The sequence below is a fragment of the Bombyx mori genome, chromosome 12 (assembly GCF_030269925.1).
Source record: "Bombyx mori chromosome 12, ASM3026992v2".
Lineage (NCBI taxonomy): Eukaryota > Metazoa > Arthropoda > Insecta > Lepidoptera > Bombycidae > Bombyx > Bombyx mori.
In genome coordinates, this window is record NC_085118.1 from 936,244 (window position 1) to 954,554 (window position 18,311).

The window sequence follows — 18,311 nt, forward strand, 5'->3', positions numbered from 1 at the left end:
TAATAATCTACGTAAATGAAATCGTAGCCGTGCTAATCAAACCCATGCACTGATACAAATACAGTTGTAGAAACCTAGGAATATTGAACCATTTGGGTTTAAATACCTACCTACTACATTGCGTCCGTGCTCACCGATTCGTTTTCGTGAAACTAGAAGGACAACTATCTTTCCAAAAAAATGTTACTAAATTAAAACGAAGTCTAATAAATATATAAAATGAAGTATAAATAAAATATATTAAATATAAAATGAAGGAATTGAAAATAAAAACATAACATAAGTTTATATTTAAAATTTATTTACCATTAAGAAATAATGCCATAATGTAACCAGTTTTTTTCACAATATTTTATATTAGATGTGTTATGCTATCGATTTTGTATATTCCCATACCAAAACGATTTACTTGCGATTCATGTAACAGTTGATTCTTGCAACATAAAAGCCATAAGGGCGGCTCCACTTGTTGTACCTACAAAAAAATTGCTGCTGTAATGATGTTGCAATGTTACACCAATACAATCTAGAAATAGTTAATTAATTTTTATATTAAATGAAAACGATCATGTAATCACAATTTTTTATTGATAGATTAAATTAAATGACTAATCATCTAAAAATTAATCAAAAAAGTCGAGCTAAAGTAAGAAAATGTTTGACGTTGTTATATAAAGCTGTTAACGCCTACGAATTTCTAAGGAGCAATGAACAAAATTTTATTTATGTTCACCGACACAATTTTTAAACACTTCAATTAATGGCCGTGCCAAGCTAACTCATTCGCAACGTATTAAATTAACAAAAACCTGTATAAAGGAAATACAAGCACAAAATCGATTGTGGAAGTTTTATTGAGAAACCCAAGCATCCAACAAAGGCCTATTTGTTTTTATCGGTGATTATCTGTCCTACATTTCAACCCAAATGAAGGTAAATATAGGACGTTTTTTTTTACGTTTGAGCAACAATTTATAAAAACAAGCTGTCCAATTGCATTAATCAAACTGGTGGGTTACCTCGGTAGTTTTCCAATTGCAGCACAAGAGCGCATTATGCGGCATAATGCTAATACAGGTAGTTTTCCAATTACAGAGCATAATGCGACTCAGTGACGCACAATGCCGAATTATGCTGAAGCTTAGTTGAGCATTATGCCGCATAATGCGCTCTTGTGCTGTAATTGGAAAACTACCCTCATATTGAGCATTCCTATAAAGTACAGTTCTACCTACACATTATACGAAAATATGTATAGTCACTGATACCACTTTAAAAAAAAAACCTTTCCGTATTGGCGGGAACGCGATGAACGAAGTTGTGTCAATTGTTTTTTGTTAATTTAATGTTCTTTCAGTTTAAAAATGCAATAACCGTGGTTTATTAAAGTGGGCATTTGTGAAAGTGGATAAATATGGGAAAATGAAACAAAACCGCTGGACGTGATTTCTCTTTAGGGGTCATCCATAAATTACGTCACACGTTGATGGGGAGGGCGAGTATCACTGAAATGTGACATAGTGCGACAAGGAGCATGGGATCAATAGTTTTGTGACGTTACATGTTAAAATTTAAATAAAACGCGAAGTTTAGATGTGAATAAAAAACTAAAAATCTACGAACTTGAATTATAGTTATTAATAATTTAGCAATTTCGCTATGAGATTATCTCTCATGCAACGTCATTTAACTTATAATTTAACTTACAAGATTTTATTGAAAAAAAAAAAAAAAGTGTGTGTGTCCGCTCCGACGCACGACTGGAGTTTACTGGATATAAAAAATTAAACGAAACAATACGAGAAATAGTTCTATATTACGACAACACGATACACTACAGATTATTAACAAATTAACGAGACACAAAACAAACGACTAACAAATATATGAAAATACAATAATGAGAGAAACGCGCGATCAGTACGAGGCTTTGTGGCGGACTGCCGGCGCAGCAGCCCGGCGTCACCTGCGATAACGCGGCCGCGCGTTGGCTCCTGATTGGCGCGCGCACGCATCACGCAATCAGGAGCCAATCAGGCGCATAACGCATTTCGTGTGACATGCTAGTACGATTTTGGTCCCCATAATTTTCATACCCCGGGCCTATATATGTAAATCGATTCTAAAGGAGTAAACTCCAAAAAATTGTGACGTTACATCTTGGGGTTATAAAAATGTGACAACATATGACAAGGACGAGGTGAGGGGTTCAACAGTCCTAACCTTCGTGTGACGTAATTTATGGATGGCACCTTACAGTCTATATTTAAGAGAATGTTTTAATCATCATCATCATCATTATCCTGCCCTTCTCCCAGTTACCTGGGGTCGGCGCAACATGTTTTCTCCTTCCATACTGAATGTTTTAATCTCGGCACTAATAAAAATCGAATCACAAGAAGCCAATTGCCATATTTAAAAAAGTAGAATGTTTATTAAATTTATAATAACACATACATATTTAGAAACAATAAGTAGGATTCTATAGCCACAACTTTAAATTGAACATTTAATTTACATTTCATACCTATCAATGGCCAAAACACTACTCCAAAGTTCTAAAATTCCTTTTAATCCGCAAACATATCTTCAATTTTCTTTTGCACTTCCTTCTCTGTTTCCGAATTGAGTTTTTCAGGTAACTTTACAATGTCCAAATCGGCTTCTTCTCCTTCTTCTACTGGTACTTCTCCCTTTGCCTAAAAACAATAAGAATATGTACTTATCTATAAATTTAATCTTAGATAGTTTGGAGATGGGTTTTTTTTGCCTTTGTAGGCTGACGAGCATACGGCCCACCTGATGGTAAGTAGTCACCGTCGCTCATGGACGTCAGCAATGCCAGGGGCAGAGCCAAGCCGCTGCCTACCATTAAGTACTCTCCGCAAGCCTCGTTTGAAGTAGGACATATCATAGCGCTCGGAAAACACCATGGAGGGAAGCTCATTCCAAAGCAGGATGGTACGTAGCAAAAAAGATCTTTGGAAACGCACTGTCGATGAACGCAGCGGTTCCAGATAATATGGATGAACTCTGAGGAAATTTGGATATTTATTCTTACATAATGTTTATTTTGGTTGTTAGGTTTTTTTTAGGATATCTGTAATATTGTTTGAAATAGTCATTATTACTGTTAGCCACGCCTTTATGTATTTTTAAATTATTTTATTGTATCTAAATCTGGAATAACACCACACAATAATAATGATTCCTTTAGTATTTACTTTATAATGGGAAGTGGCAATAGCAATTGTAACTTTTGTTTGTTCTTAAACCAAATGCAATATTATTGAAAAGATTTTTAATGTACTAAATCAACAATTTTTTTTTTATTGCTTGGATGGTTGGACGAGCTCACAGCCCACCTGGTATTAAGTGGTTACTGGAGCCCACAGACATCTATAACGTAAACGCGCCACCCAACCTGAGATATAAGTTCTAAGTTCTCAGTATAGTTACATCGGCTACCCCACCCTTCAAACGGAAACGCATTACTGCTTCACGGTAGAAATAGGCAGGGTGGTGGTAGCTACCCGTGCGGACTCACAAGAGGTCCTACCACCAGTAATGACGCAAATTCTAATTTTGCAGGTTTCATTTTTATTCGATGTTATTCCTTCACCGTGGAAGTCAATCGTGAACAATTGGTTAAGTACGTATTTCATTAGAAAGATAATAATAAAATAACTTGAACGTACCTGTTGTAAGTGAAGTAGGGCTCTTTCAAGTCTATAATTGTCCGAGACAAGTTGCGCCCACCGTCGCCTCAATGCCCGCAACCTCGCACCGCTTGCTGTTTGTACGCGTTTACGTTCCCAGTTCACAGAGCCTATTTGTTTACTGAAATGTAATTATTGTTTTTAATAGACTGGACTTGTGTGTACACAGTAAAAAAATTAATTTTGGTATGGTCTAAATCCTTAATTCCCAAAGTGGTTCAGGTGGACGCCCAGGGGTCCACAGAATACTCAACGGGGATCTACATTGGCGTACTATTTTTTATATTTAACACTCCGAATAAGGAGTTTTCTAAATGAAATAAGTGAGAATTGATGGGTTCCTTGTGCTGTGAGTAGATATCAATAAAGTAAAGTTGGATGGAATCGCTTTTTTATTGGCAAACTTTCCATTTTTTACATCCATTCACAGCAGCAAAATCAATTGATAAATTAAACAATCAATTCTCACTTTATTTTTCGAAAACTATGAAATCGCGGTTGGAACTTAACCGCGACGCAAATTTTCGTACTTACATCTAATCTCCACATTTTTACACAGTTTTGGAAATATGGTAGAAACCTAGTTAGCAGGGGGTTCCCTTGCAACCAAATAAATGTTGAAAGTGGCCAACAGAACAAAACCTGGAAGCCTCTGGTCCAAATGATATACAGTCAAACCTGGGTAAGTGAGAACTGGATAAGTGAGAAAACTCTATAAGTGAGAGTAATAGCCAGGACCCGTCATTTTTAGCTCCTAAAACCTCTATTAGCGAGAAACGGAAACCTCTATAAGAGAGAGTATTTTTTCCCTCATGAACCTCCGTAAGTGAGACTGCTACTATTCTATACCTCTATAAGCGACAGTCGAGCTTTATTTATTTATATTATTTAGGAGGAACAAATGACAAAACAAATTACAAATTTAAAATCTGCTATTTTATGACCCATTCTTAACTTTCGTGGAACTTCTTAACATTGTTTTTGTATTGTTTTCTCGTCAATATTGAACCTATTCTATTTCGTGGAACTAAATAACGTTATTATTTTATGGCATTCTTTTCGAATGGACACGTGTGCCTGTGTACCATCTTGTTTGTCAGACTTACTCAGTTTATCGTTAATCAATTGCTGTCATTAAGTGATAAACTTAAAATAGTGAATTCGTTTGAATCCGTAAAATCTCTAAATGAAATTCAGAGGGAGCATTAGAGAGAAACTCGGGTTAGTGAGAAACCTCTATAAGCGAGAATGAGATTGTGCTCCCTTGAACTCTCGCTTATCCAGGTTTGACTGTAATAGTTTGGAGTTATATAAAATCCTACAAGCAGTTCTAACCTACTGTTTCTATGAAAGGCAATAAGGGTCAAAGCAACAGACAATTACTTCCCTAGGCTCTATAATCGAAGATAGACTCCCTGTCAAACTAACAACCATTTAAATATAATTTCTATGTTATACATCTCTTACCGTAACTGGTTGTGTTCGTTTTGAGCTCTTGTGACTAATGCTTGAAGTGTATTGAGGTATGATCTCCATGCTTCTGAACCGTACTCTAACTGCAACTCTAAATTGAGAACTCTGATAGCTTGGTGTGACAGCTGTGCATGAGAGTTGTCAACTGACTCGGCCCAGGCACTTGGTTCACTCATTCTTCCGACTGGAGGGGGTGGAAGTTCATACCTGAGGAATTAATTATACATAATATTTCAATAGTTTTTTTTTTAAAACCACATTCCTGTGCTTCACTACATCACGTGATCACTCAATAGTGATGTTTGTTAACATGACCAGAGGATTTGGCATATTAACAGTCAGCATCACAAGATACCACTTAGTAAAAGTTACAGACCTACATATTATATCTCCTCACAATCTTACTATTACTTCATTATCATCATGTTCATACTGTGGCATCAGTAGCCAGGCTGACTCAAATACCAACTTAGCTTACAAACCTATCAACTTAATTGAAGTCGTCGTGGCCTAAAAGATAAGACGTCCGGTGCATTCGTGTTGAGCAATACACTGGGTGTTCGAATCCCAGGCGAGTACCAATTTTTCTAATGAAATACCTACTAAACAAATGTTCATGATTGACTTCCATGGTGAAGGAATTACATCATGTAATCAAAATCAAGCCATTAAGCAGGCCGAATGCAGGCAGCATTGGAGGAAGCTGGTGCAAAAGCTGGACCAAGGTGGTCACGACCCTCAGTAATGAGGAAACGACAAAGAAGAAGAAGAAGAAGAATCAAAATCAAACCCGCAAGTTTTTATTTACGTAATTACTGATGGTAGGACCTCTAGTAAATCCGCGCGGGTAGGTACCACCATCCTGCCTATTTCTGCCGTGAAGCAGTAATGCGTTTCGGTTTGAAGGGTGGGGCAGCCGTTGTAACTATACTTGAGACCTTAGACCCTATATCTCAAGGTGGGTGGTGCAAATTAAAAGAACAAAATAATAAATAAAAAAAATTGCAGGTTTTATGCACCTCTTCATAGACAATGGTTCCATCGGCAATCTCTGTTGCACTCTTTCCATCTCTCGTTGTAAAGCAGGAGTTTCAAATGCAGAACTTGGTTCTGGTCCTGCATTTTCAAGATAGTTCTTTGTGGGTCTATAGCGTCTGCACTCTTCTTCCACCATGGCCAATGCCTGAAAATCAATTCCCATATTTAAGGGTAGTTTAAGGAGTCTTCTATAAGTAGGTTTGATTATAAGGACATTTTATACTGCAGTATCAATAAGAAGTGCTTTAATAATACTTTTTTGAGACAGCTTCCCAGTCACACAATCAATTATTACAATAGCAATGAAACAAAATAATAAAATCGTGAATTGAATTGAATTTGAAATTGACATTAAAATTGAAAAAGAATTGAAGCAAAAGTGCTTTGTAGCTTACAGTGTATGCAAAAATTCCTAGAAGTTCTGCATTTCCTAGACTGACCAAGATGAATATTACCAAAATTACTTCGTTTTGTATCACTCAATGCAAAAAGGAACAAACAGAAATCTAATTTCAAATTGATCTTTGGCAGTGGTCGAACCAAGACTATACAAATCGGTTTATTCTAAAGGTGAAATTATTCCATTTCGAAAAAGGAAGTCCTTCGAAATAGCATACATGTTCAAGAAACAACGAAAAAAAAACATTTTTATATAAATCTCTCAGCGGTGACTGCGCATTTTGAAGCAGACGAGAATATAACCCACATTTGTGAAGTGTGGTCGTTCAGACCAGCAATACCAAAATGATTATTGAATTTCTTTCTCTAGATGTCAAAGCTAAAGCGATATGAATCTTTGTTGTAAAGGAAATGGTCCAAGAATTAAAAAAAGTAAGGTTATCATAATACTTACAGCTTCTCTTACTCCAGGATCGTCATATCCTTGGTCTATATATGGTAATGCATCTACGACAACTTCTCCTGCCATTTTCTACAAAATTTATAACTCCCTTTACTACGAATGGGTACTGTGATTTATCACTTTATATTAAAGTTTTAACGCTGTTCTTTGTTTATTTGATTTTAGTTGTGTCACTTGTGTGACATTCTTCGTTTGAGCTAGTTTTAAGCCTAAAATGAACAGGCAAAAGAAATATAGTCCATATAGCTAAATCTTTTGAATTCCTCGATATTCAATAAATTGATATTAAATTAATATTATATTATAAAATGGAATTTAATGAAAGAAGAACACATCGAGTAGATATTAGATGAGTTGATAATGAAACAATGGTGCTTACTGAGAGATCAACGAACTTATTTTGAAAATATTCTCGAGTGGCAGCCACACACGACGCAGCTTAGATAGACTTTCGACGAGGTGAACTGACGTCCTACTGAAAGTCGCAGGAATCTAATAAATACGGTCGCTGCACGTCTAGGAGTGGATGATTTGTGTGAACACGTCCAATGTTTGTTTGATTTTTTAAAACTTGTGCCATTTCACATGTATTCAGTGATTAAAAAGCTTTCATTACTACAAAATTAGACATTTTATTACAGATACATTCGCGAAGCAGTTGCCCTTAGCTGTTAGATCTCCTACGGAGTCGTGGCCAGGTCAGGCCTTCGGTACTTTGGAGGATTGGCTTGTGCGGCTTTTCGAAGCCTGCCTTGAGCCCGGACGGAAATCGGACAGATTCATCCTTCTGAGGAAAGAGGAGCTCCTCTAGGAGTCATCCGTGGTGTACCACCACATCGTGTTGCTGGACGAAACTAGAAAATTGTTGGAGCAAGTCGTGGATGCGTCATCTGCCCCATCCCCAGGACGGGTTCCAATCGGTCAGCCGAACAGTACGGCTTCAGAAAGGGCCGGTCTACCATCGACGCAATCATGCGTGTGTGTACCCTCTTTGATGAGACTGTTGCCCGGGGCGAGGTGGCAGTTTCCTTAAAGTCTCAGTAAATAACCATCATTTTACTTAGATTTCACGCCAATTGATTATTGTTTCAAATTAATCAACTCTATTTCATTTTACTTCATATTATCATTTTTCATAAAATACAATGATAACTTAGGCTGTATCGTATGATACTTTTGCCTTTCCAGTTGGAAAAATAGAACTACTACAAATATTGACAGTGGACAGTAGCACTATTGTCAAAGAATAGTGTTATATTGATAAATGTAAATTAATGATAATAATGTCAGACTTAGGTGGTGGTACCGTACCTACTGTACCTACTGAAATATTCCTTTTAATTTGCTTACATACTCTTTTAACGTAAATAAATAGGTACGACTGTCACGGAAGGAAAAAGATTGTTATTGTAAAATAATTAGGTGCTTTTTATATTAAACTTAGTGTAATTAAAACTCGTGGACCTATTAGTCAATGTATTGAAATGTAATTCAATTTGGTTTTTTCAGTAGAACAAAACAAATTCAAGCTTCCAAACCACAAGACAAATTTCTTTTTCGTCTTGTTTATATTCTACTGAAAATGACCATCCAAGAAGATTTAACTCAATCCGAATCCCCACAAACGGATTTAACTAAGGTTTTAAATTTGGAATTATTATTATTTGTTGTAAAATTTAATGCAGTACAAACTTCACGGCCTTGATTATCTTTATAAACTTCCTAATTCTAGAAAACACAATATTTTTTTATAAATGAGAATAATTTATTTTTAATATTTAAAAAACAAATTGCAGGTTGCGGCATTACATCAAAAACGTACATTGGCATTTGTAAATCATTTCCTAACAATAAATGTACAATTTCTGAATAACTTTATGACGAATTGCGAGCAGAAACTGATGCAGTTTGAGAGAAAATTAGAAAAAGTTAATGCTGCCATGGTTTTGTTAGAATCTAAGGTGATTATATTTTTATAAATTATTGTATGTAAACAAAAACGGATATCTAAAATGTTTTTATTTTCTATCATTAGTCATAATAAACCATTTCTGCAAGACCTTCTCTGGAAAGCTGTTGATTGATCTGATAAAGTAAGAGCAGCCTATTGATATATTTGCAATGCATAAAGCTTCAATTGAATTAAAAAAAAAACGGTCTCCTACCAGATTAGAAATTAGACTACTACTAATTTTAAGATATGGCATCATTGCATTTCACCATAATCCTTATTCAGGTTGTGTTTATGCCATTTCTTTAATTGCCCATGTGCCTCAAAAACTTCATTTTAATTGATAGCATACATCAAACCGATACATAAATAGATAAAACTTATTGATTTCAGTTATCTTCAATACCAGAATTAGACATTCCTAAGCAGACAAATACAAGTAATGTTACAGAGACTGAATCTACTGAAAGTCAAAATGAAACAGAACTCCAAGAAGAAAATCTAGAAAGAAAACTAGAAGACCAAGCCCCAGCAGAAATGAAAACTAAACCTGAATATGATAAATTTGTTAAAATGGTTCAAGTAGGAGTGCCATTGCAGGCAGTGAAACTCAAAGTCTCGTTAGAAGGTCTCGATCCTGAAATACTGGAGCAATTAATAAAATAAAATAATATTTTATTATTTACATTATTGTGTTGTTAGCATAGTATGATCAAATAACCATAGTGTGTAAACCATAGTTTACTTTTATAGAACAAACAATAGAACAGTGTATTCTGTGATACCTCTAATCTAATGGGATCATAAGTGTAAAATTAATAAAATAAAATAATATTTTTTTTTTGTTTAATTGTAATCAACGTATAGTTTAGAAAATATTATCTTTTATCTATAAAAATATCATTCTAATTGTTAAAATTGTAATGTTTTTGTTCTTATCGTTTTAAATAATGTAATAGGCTCAAATATTTAAGTAGCATTCCTTAATATTTTTATGAAATGTTGAAAATGTTGTTTTTAATAAAGGATTTTATAATCATGCAAGATTATTGATCACATAGAGGTGGACCTAGAAAAAAATCATTAAATACTTCTGAAAGTTGATATATGCTTACTATTTTAATTAATTTATTTTGTGAAACATGTTGTATGCGATTTATTCCTTTTTTTGCAAATAAATAGTATTCTTATAGGGGTAGTAGGTGTATTGATTTATGAGAGATTTATTTGACGTAAAATTGGCCATGTCAGTTAGATTGTGTACAATCATGCTACAGAGATACTATTATATTATATTCTAGTAACAATAATAGGCACCTATAGGCATCAAATGTTGTACCATCCTAAGTAATTGCAGAAATAGTTCTCTGCCAGCACCCTGATAATAAATAAAAATAAGGCTGGCCATACCATTAATATTTTTATGAGACATATTAATTAATGCTAAGCATGATTTTTTTATTCCTACTCATAGAAGTTATAGTTATAGTATTACCATACGATGTGGATGGTAATAAAGTATAGGTGCAATAAATGGGAGGTTTTAAGGATGCATCTGGTCCAAAGTGGTGACCTTGATTACATATTGATAAAGTTCTTAGAGCAAAACCAAATTAATCTGAACTTTTTGTCGAGTATCCAATAAGATGCTAAAACAAACTCATATTTTCTAATTTACCAGCACACCACCTGTCAAATTGTCACCATTGCAAAATTCATTCCTTTATTCATCCATATTAAACGCACAAATACAGTCACTCCAAGAAATATGGATAGTCAAATAAAACACAAATGTAGGCAATGGTCTTATTTATTAGAAGCATTTAAAATTGGATCATCTGTCCCTTTCTCTTCTTGTCACCACCGAGCTCAAAGTGCTTGCATCTCTTCAATGCAACCTGTGATCTCACCTTGCAATCGGCACACTCAAGACGGAGCACAATTTTCTTAGTGGTTTTTGCCTAAAACAACCAACAAATAATTTGTAGTGATAAAATTAATCTTGTTTTTCTTGTGAGTTTCAAGTTTATTGACTAACTTAACTAACTTCTTTGGTTCTTTTTTTAATGTAAAACAATACTTCGCGTACAAACTTATGCATAATGAAAAACTTCTTGATTTTGCCTTAATTTTAGATATTAATAAAACTGAATCTAAAATAGGTATTGTAATTTATATTGTGTTGTAATGTTAATTATTAATTATTTTCCAAAAAACATATTTAGGTTATGTTTGGAATATCAAATTAAAAAAATGTTATCGGTATTTAGATTTTCGATTTTTTGGCATTTGACATAAGAATAATTTACCAAAGATTACCAATTCTAAGAATTATATTGGCTGAGGTTATATTCACCTTCTTTTTGAAGATGGGTTTGGACTGACCACCGTAACCCTGCTGTTTACGATCATAACGTCTTCTACCCTGGGCAGCGTGCCTTTCCTTGGACTTTTTGTACTGTGATACCTTGTGTACTTTGTGGCATTTACATTTTTTGCAGTACGTCCTGCGCTGTTTTGGTACGTTCACCTGAAATATATAAACGTTCTTTTATGAAATAACAACACATTTTCGACCACCAACACATCCCGGCTGAATTTAGAGCCTTATTTCAATATTAATTATTGCGTTGCTCGCGATTAAATACGATATTATTTTACAAATTCACCAACCATTTTTGAGTTCGTTCGGCACGATATCAACAAACGTCAAAGAGAGATACTTTAATCCAGCAATGACACTTGACACTTTGACATTTTTTTGTTTGATTTAAACAGGCAAAGTAAGCATAGCCCATGTTAATTGTCACGGTCAGAGCAACATCTAGGAGTTTTATAAAAATAAAATATTATAATGGTGTAACAGTGTTCAAAGTATTTGCATTATAATTATATTAATCATGAAGCAGAGTGTTTTTTAAATAGCCCCTCACCTACATAACCCAAGTCCCCTCAAATTTAACCGTCCAACACATTTAAATGTTTAGTTAAATATTAAATCAACTAAATTTTATTGATTTAACTTATTTCCGAGATCTGGCTTAGCCCAGCCTTGTTATAGTGACACTTAATAATAAATTAAATGGCATCACTGGCTTTTTTATTTACATAATCGTCGGCAGCGATAGTCTAATGCGTTATTTAACGCACGCTTAGTAGGTAATCTCACGGAGCCGAACCTGAAAGGATTTGCTACCAGTGGGCCGAGCAAGAGCGGTGCTTTGTTGTATCTACCACCGGATCGGAATCGCAGCCCACTGAACAGAAGCAGAGAGAAAATTAGCGGGCAGGCTAATGATATAACTGTGGTAATTGTGTTAAAAAATAAAATATAATCTTCGGATGTATATACTGACTTTTTATTTTTACATGAAACAACACAACTAACTACTTGTTGTTAGGCAACAACTATTCTTTTTTAATAAACTTATGATGGTTACAAATAGTAAGGCCAGTTCTAAGAATAACCTCTAAGGGAAATCGTAGAAATTTTATGACAGCTTACTGGACCTTTTGGATGAACCTGAAAACATTTTATTCGACATTAGCGTACTCTTACAAATTTATGACGACTGAAAAGGTCTACTTGGAGGCAGTTGAAGAAGAAAAGGAAGAAAGACAGATGACAGTGACAGAATGTGGAGAGAAGATTTTTTTTATCATAAAAAAAAAATCACGGTGCCCGCTATAGAAAGCAGAGTATTAAATACACTTGACATTGGCGAAATCTAAAAGGAAACGCCATAAACCTAAAAGATAGATAGTTATCTAAAAGCCTTTATAAAACTGATTGTGACATTAACATAAAAACCATAGTGAATAAGAATATTTAATTAAATATACCCTACATGAAAGGTCTTTATACGTTTAACTTTTAAACACCTTCATCATCTTACTTCGTTTTGTGTAATTCCAATTCATCTAGTTTCGTGTAGATTAAAAACAATTTATGTTACTTCTCTCAACGAAAAAGTCTCAGTAAAAAATCAAATACTTAGACTATATTTCATCCCGTACAATCTCGTTTTAATTTCATTTTAATTGATTAATAATAATATCTAAAATTCATCAACTTCATTTCATTTTGCTCCATTAAATTTTTCATAAAACAGATTTTACAGAATATTGGGGTGTACGGTACGATACCTTCGCTTTTCCAGTTGAAAAAATGGGACTACCGCTAGGTAAAACTTCAATTTGACACTTTTGTTTTGGCGCCAAATAACTATAAACAGTAAAAATAAGCTAGCTTCCTAACAATTATTGTAGAAATTGATTGAAATACATCTTATCTTATTTGGATTTAAATTTATATTATTACTTCGTTTACCATTTCTATTAAATTTTAAATATTAGAAAAAAATGAAGTTTGCGATACCAGAAATATCCTGGCATAATCGTGATCCAGTTCTAAGTGTAGATTTTCAGCCCAAAGCGGAACCGAATGACCCGTTACGACTCGCCAGCGGTGGAACAGATTCACACGTTTTGGTAAAACTATCTTTTAATAAGAACGAACAAATAATCATTTATATTTTTATCAGCGATTATTTATACTAATGTTATTGAAAAAAAATTGAATTTAATACTAAAGTAGGATATAAAGTCTATATTTTTTTAATACTAGATCTGGTATTTATCAACCACGGAGACGGGTTCAGTTCATCTTGAAGTAGCAGCTGATTTAACAAGGCATCAGAAAGCTGTGAATGTAGTGAGATGGTCACCTAATGGACAGTTATTGGCTTCTGGGGATGATGAGTCCATCATATTCATTTGGAAGCAGAAACTGGAAGAACTTTCTCCGGCAACTGAGGGTGAGGAGCAATATAAAGAAACTTGGGTTGTTTATAAGGTGAGATTTTCTTCATTATCTACTAGATATAATCTGGCTATACATATTCCACGTAATGCCCAATTGTTCTTAGCCTCATCTCTTTTCAGTTACATACCAACCAATACCAAGTATACACTTTCTTTTTTTTTTACAAAATTTCACTCTTGGTTTGCTATTAAAAACTTATAGGTATTCTGTTTTCAAAATGTCATTAAAAATGCATTAAACCAAAGAAAGCCCAGAAACCCTGATTTTCATTTTGCAATAGTATTTTTGTAACAAATATCTTAAACGTACACATTTTACCTAAACATGTGGCTATTTTGAAATGTGGTGGCTGATTCTTCATCTTTTAAAAAGCTAACCTAATTACAGTCAGTCAAAAGTACTGAACAAAAACAGAATTAAAATACAATTAATATGCAGTAATTGTCATGTTTACATGAATAGCATAATTATTTCAAATTTATAAAGAGTAATGGTAAGAATTATTCCACAAAACAGACTCTTCGAGGGCACATGGAAGATGTCCTTGACATATCCTGGAGTATGGACGGCTTACAGTTGGCTTCTGGCTCAGTAGATAACAAATTAATTGTTTGGGACATACACAGAGCTCGTTACACTACTATACTTAGTGACCACAAAGGGTTTGTGCAAGGTGTCTGTTGGGATCCTAAAGGACAGTACATAACATCTACGAGTACAGACAGGTAAGCTGAAAATAATAATTTAAAACAATAATTTAACAGAGTAATCTCATCATAAGTAGTTACAAATATTAATGATATCAAATTAGTTGTAAAAAAGTAGCTTCTATACCTGATGAAAATATCAAAAAGGTGATGATTGGAATAACAAAGTTAGCACCCTTGACTGCTAGACAGGATTGTTGGCTTGATGCCTGCTTTGGGCAATTTGCATCTAGGTGTTTAAATCTATATTAATATGTTCATATGAGTTTTTGTTTCTCATAGTAGAGGGAATCCTAATTTGATTAATTGATTATTCATTCAATATTATAAAAGACTTGAAAATGTAATGTAAATAGTTCATATCAACAGAGTGTTTCGAGCATTTGATGTATCTACCAAGAAGGTTGTATCAAGAAGCAGCAAAGCATCTCTCCCGTTCCCCACTGACCATCCTCTCCACGGCTCCAGACAACGGCTATACCATGATGACACACTCCAAACATATTACCGACGACTGCAGTTCAGCCCGGACGGCCTATACATTGCAGTTCCAGCAGGGAGAGTGGAGCCAGAGGGAAAACCTGATGTAAAACCAATCAATGCCGTGTATATCTATACGAGATATTGTTTGAAAATGTGAGTATTTTAATTCATTGTTTTCAGAATCCATAGACTCAGATGTGACAAGCTAACTTTTTGCTTTCAATACGGTTTCCAGATTTGAAATTGCACACAATTGCATGATAAGGTTGTTTTAAAAATGTTCAAGCTCAACAGTTTTATTCTGCTGATAGAAAATATCAGATTTATTTGTATGGCATGTGATATGTTGCAATTGGAGAACTCAGTTGACTTTCAGTTCAAGATTTCTTTATCTAGTTTAAATAAATAATAGCAGCTAATAGCTTCCACTCATCTATAATGCAAAAATTTATTTAACCAAGGCTCATGGTTGCATCTTCACTTGCAGCATGTTGCATGAGAGGCACTCATATAACTGTCCGTTACAGCCCAGTGTGTGTGGTACCATGCGGCGAGCCAGCCCTGGTGACCCGCTGGTCGCCGATAGGGTTCCGCCCCCGCGCCGCCGGGCCCGCGCCTCGCCTGCCGTCCCCGAGCGGAGCCCGGCACGTGCTGGCCGTGGGGACCAGGCGCTCCGTGTTGGTGTACGACACACAACAGAAGACTCCCATAGCCATAGTTGCCAATGTACATTACACTAGGTAACCAACTATCTTGATAATACAAAATAACAAAAAATTATTAGTAATAGTGGTTTAATCTTGACAGATAGATACCAATAATATTTTTTTTATTAAATGCTCAACATATCAAGTTCATAACATTACATCCATGATGTACTAGTGATATAGTTTTGTAAAATTAAAGAAAATTTCTGCTCGACCGATTGAGGCATGTGAACTCCCATGAGAATGGATCTTAGCCAAAAAGGAGTCGCAAATTTACCAACTGGAGAAACTTAGATACCTACTATAATCGATTTTGTTAATTTAAAATCTTGAAATTTATAAAACATTTCACATTAATGGATCTGTTTTGTGGTCACCAAATGCATAAACAAGCATGAGATTAGACCATATAGCTGATTAATAAATTTTTTATTTTTGTTTTTATTAATGGCAATCTGCCTATAATTTCAGCAATTTCTGCCAGTGTCGTGTTATGGCTACACATGGATTAATAGTTGCACAGTTTTATAATTGTTATTAGAGAGTGTCTTAGGCCAATGTTGGTGATGTCTATGAGCATCAGATGGGACAGACACCTGTCTGCCATCGTCATGCAATAGTACAAAAGAACAAGCCTACTCAGTATTACTGAACTGCGACCCTGCCTTTGCTGTGAGTCCACATGTAGCTTTGTCTCCTATAATTATATCACGTAGCTGTCCGGTGAATCTTGATAGAGACTGGTTGTGTTTGAGTTCCATATTACTGTTGTACTCCCCGCTAAAATAATTTATTTAAATTTATTCTGCAATTAGATTAACAGATCTAACATGGTCCAACAATGGTCGTATACTGGTGGCCTCCAGCACTGACGGCTTCTGCTCCATTATCACATTCAACAATGAGGAACTCGGCGAGCCACTTCCTCTAGAACCAAACACTGAGAATAAACCAGGTGATTCCATTAATAGTTTAGTAATAATTTATAACTGCTGACAGAGTGTGAGCCTGCACAGGTATTTAATAATATCCTGCTTATTAATGCCTGTGGCAATCCTAGGTCCTTCCTTAGGCCATAATGCAATTCATTCGAAACCTGGACCTTGTGTCTCCAGATGAGTGGCTATTGACATTGTAATACCTGTGGATTCCACAGAAACAATACTAGATGGACCTTAAATTATCAAACCACATGGTAGGATACCCATCATTCCGTTGTATTTGAGACCACCACTTCATGCATAAGTGGGCGGTGCCTCTCACGGAGACCGTCACCGCTCAATATCGACACATCAGCCAGCCTATTCGTTTATCAAAAAATCAAAATACGCAATTTACTATGAATTGCAAATTAAAGACGATAGCTAACTTCTGGGTTCCGGATATTAATCACTTTAATAAATCTATACGCAGAACCAATGGAAACGCAAGACGAAAAGCCTGCAGCTCAAACAGAAGCGCCGAAACCGACAAAAATAGATTCGTTCATAAAATTCAAAGCGCCAGAAAAATCGCCCAAAAATTTAAAAACACAAACAGAAATCAAAACGCCCGTCAAAATAGACTTTTTAGAGGAAGTCGCCAACCCCTCGTGGTCCGATAACAGTAACAACGAAATTATAAAACATCGAGCGAGCGAACCGATGGACTCCGACGTGACGGTCATAGAAGACAGCGGCGATATAAAACTGGTTTACGAGGAAACTGAAGGCGTCAAGTCGCCGCCTAAAACGCAACAAGCCAACAAACTGGAAATTAAAAGTAAACAAAACACTTCGCCCAAAGACAATCAGTTCTTTAGACAGGCCAAGGTGACAGATGTCAAACAGCCAATAGCGGCAACAGTGTCCAGTCCTAAAGCGCCTCGGAGGGTCAGCTTCGTAACTTTGTCAAGTCCTAAAAATGCTAAAAAGAAATAGTAGTTGTTAACGATAAGCTTTAGATTATATTTTTAATGTGTAAATAAATTTATATATATATATATATATATACCAAATAATGACTTTGAATGGTATAATCCTTTTTTTATGAATGTAGTGGTATTGTAGGTACTGTACTACGTGACGACCCGCAAGTGCTAAGTGGACACCGAACCCGTAGTGCCTTAACAGCAGAAATGCACAGACTGACTGCACCAAGACGCGGCTCGTAACTTGTCCTATCCTTGCCTAGCCTCCTATTTATACAAATACAAAGTCCCGCTTGTACCTACTCTTGAACTAGTCAGTGAATGCGTCGCTACTGGGAGCGAGTAGGGTGTGGATATTAAAGTTAAGATATAGTAACATTTTTTAATATTATTGGAGTTCTCAGTGTTAGCTGTATCATTCACGTGATATTCATGGGCCTCAGTATCCGCTTAAGACCAAGTGGAACGAGATCTCGTATGTTCGGACGCTTTTTTTTTCGTAGCTATTCTAGTGAACTCGAGGGGTCATGCTAGAATCACAGAGCGAGGTGAGCTCACGGGGCTCTAACCTGGTGAAACCTGATGCGTGACAGCATCTAAAGCAGTAAAATAGCGCAATTCCGCACGACTATGCACC

At 35.3% G+C, this 18,311-nt stretch overlaps 4 protein-coding genes across 10 annotated transcripts; 2 read left to right on the plus strand and 2 right to left on the minus strand.

Annotated features, from left to right (window-relative positions):
- Positions 1 to 280: 280 nt before the first annotated feature.
- Positions 281 to 7,615, minus strand: LOC101741443 (pre-mRNA-splicing factor SPF27). Of its 4 annotated transcripts, none has more exons than XM_021350047.3 (7): positions 7,472 to 7,615; positions 7,084 to 7,301; positions 6,212 to 6,375; positions 5,187 to 5,399; positions 3,699 to 3,840; positions 2,528 to 2,699; positions 281 to 475 (listed from the first exon to the last, which is right to left on the minus strand). In XM_021350047.3, the coding sequence occupies exons 2-6, from the start codon at positions 7,156 to 7,158 to the stop codon at positions 2,571 to 2,573; spliced, it is 723 nt and encodes a 240-aa protein (XP_021205722.1). In that variant the 5' UTR covers positions 7,159 to 7,301; positions 7,472 to 7,615; the 3' UTR covers positions 281 to 475; positions 2,528 to 2,570. The 4 variants fall into 4 exon arrangements, with proteins under 4 accessions (XP_021205722.1, XP_062527317.1, XP_062527316.1 ...); XM_062671333.1 differs by having other exon boundaries at positions 281 to 526; XM_062671332.1 differs by lacking the exon at positions 281 to 475 and having other exon boundaries at positions 2,407 to 2,699.
- A 703-nt stretch (positions 7,616 to 8,318) lies between these two features.
- Positions 8,319 to 10,082, plus strand: LOC101741584 (WASH complex subunit 3). 4 transcript variants are annotated; one of them, XM_004929343.5, is made up of 4 exons: positions 8,319 to 8,467; positions 8,602 to 8,731; positions 8,889 to 9,053; positions 9,437 to 10,082. In XM_004929343.5, the coding sequence occupies exons 2-4, from the start codon at positions 8,675 to 8,677 to the stop codon at positions 9,707 to 9,709; spliced, it is 495 nt and encodes a 164-aa protein (XP_004929400.1). In that variant the 5' UTR covers positions 8,319 to 8,467; positions 8,602 to 8,674; the 3' UTR covers positions 9,710 to 10,082. The 4 variants fall into 4 exon arrangements, with proteins under 4 accessions (XP_004929400.1, XP_012548547.1, XP_004929401.1 ...); XM_012693093.4 differs by having other exon boundaries at positions 8,320 to 8,514; positions 8,605 to 8,731; XM_004929344.5 differs by having other exon boundaries at positions 8,322 to 8,467; positions 8,605 to 8,731.
- Positions 10,083 to 10,837: 755 nt separating this feature from the next.
- Positions 10,838 to 11,740, minus strand: RpL36A (ribosomal protein L36A). Its single transcript, NM_001098283.1, has 3 exons — positions 11,717 to 11,740; positions 11,400 to 11,573; positions 10,838 to 11,004 (listed from the first exon to the last, which is right to left on the minus strand). Exons 1-3 carry the CDS (start codon positions 11,717 to 11,719, stop codon positions 10,867 to 10,869), a joined length of 315 nt encoding a protein of 104 aa, NP_001091753.1. The 5' UTR covers positions 11,720 to 11,740; the 3' UTR covers positions 10,838 to 10,866.
- A 1,493-nt stretch (positions 11,741 to 13,233) lies between these two features.
- On the plus strand, positions 13,234 to 17,764 carry LOC101741922 (chromatin assembly factor 1 subunit B). The gene is made up of 7 exons (XM_004929345.5): positions 13,234 to 13,534; positions 13,671 to 13,898; positions 14,385 to 14,593; positions 14,945 to 15,211; positions 15,586 to 15,798; positions 16,581 to 16,720; positions 17,179 to 17,764. Exons 1-7 carry the CDS (start codon positions 13,406 to 13,408, stop codon positions 17,682 to 17,684), a joined length of 1,692 nt encoding a protein of 563 aa, XP_004929402.1. The 5' UTR covers positions 13,234 to 13,405; the 3' UTR covers positions 17,685 to 17,764.
- Positions 17,765 to 18,311: the final 547 nt, after the last annotated feature.

Coding starts and splice junctions, on each gene's coding strand:
- LOC101741922 (XM_004929345.5), top strand. CDS start 13,406: ATGAAGTTTGCGATACCAGAAATATCCTGGCATAATCGTGATCCAGTT. Junction 13,899..14,384: donor AAACTTGGGTTGTTTATAAG/GTGAGATTTTCT, acceptor TCCACAAAACAG/ACTCTTCGAGGGCACATGGA. Junction 15,799..16,580: donor GCCAATGTACATTACACTAG/GTAACCAACTAT, acceptor TTCTGCAATTAG/ATTAACAGATCTAACATGGT.
- LOC101741443 (XM_062671331.1), bottom strand. CDS start 7,158: ATGGCAGGAGAAGTTGTCGTAGATGCATTACCATATATAGACCAAGGA. Junction 6,376..7,083: donor ATCCTGGAGTAAGAGAAGCT/GTAAGTATTATG, acceptor ATTGATTTTCAG/GCATTGGCCATGGTGGAAGA. Junction 3,841..5,186: donor AACGAACACAACCAGTTACG/GTAAGAGATGTA, acceptor ATTACATTTCAG/TAAACAAATAGGCTCTGTGA.
- RpL36A (NM_001098283.1), bottom strand. Junction 11,005..11,399: donor AACCCATCTTCAAAAAGAAG/GTGAATATAACC, acceptor TGGTTGTTTTAG/GCAAAAACCACTAAGAAAAT.
- LOC101741584 (XM_004929343.5), top strand. CDS start 8,675: ATGACCATCCAAGAAGATTTAACTCAATCCGAATCCCCACAAACGGAT. Junction 8,732..8,888: donor CACAAACGGATTTAACTAAG/GTTTTAAATTTG, acceptor AACAAATTGCAG/GTTGCGGCATTACATCAAAA. Junction 9,054..9,436: donor TGGTTTTGTTAGAATCTAAG/GTGATTATATTT, acceptor TATTGATTTCAG/TTATCTTCAATACCAGAATT.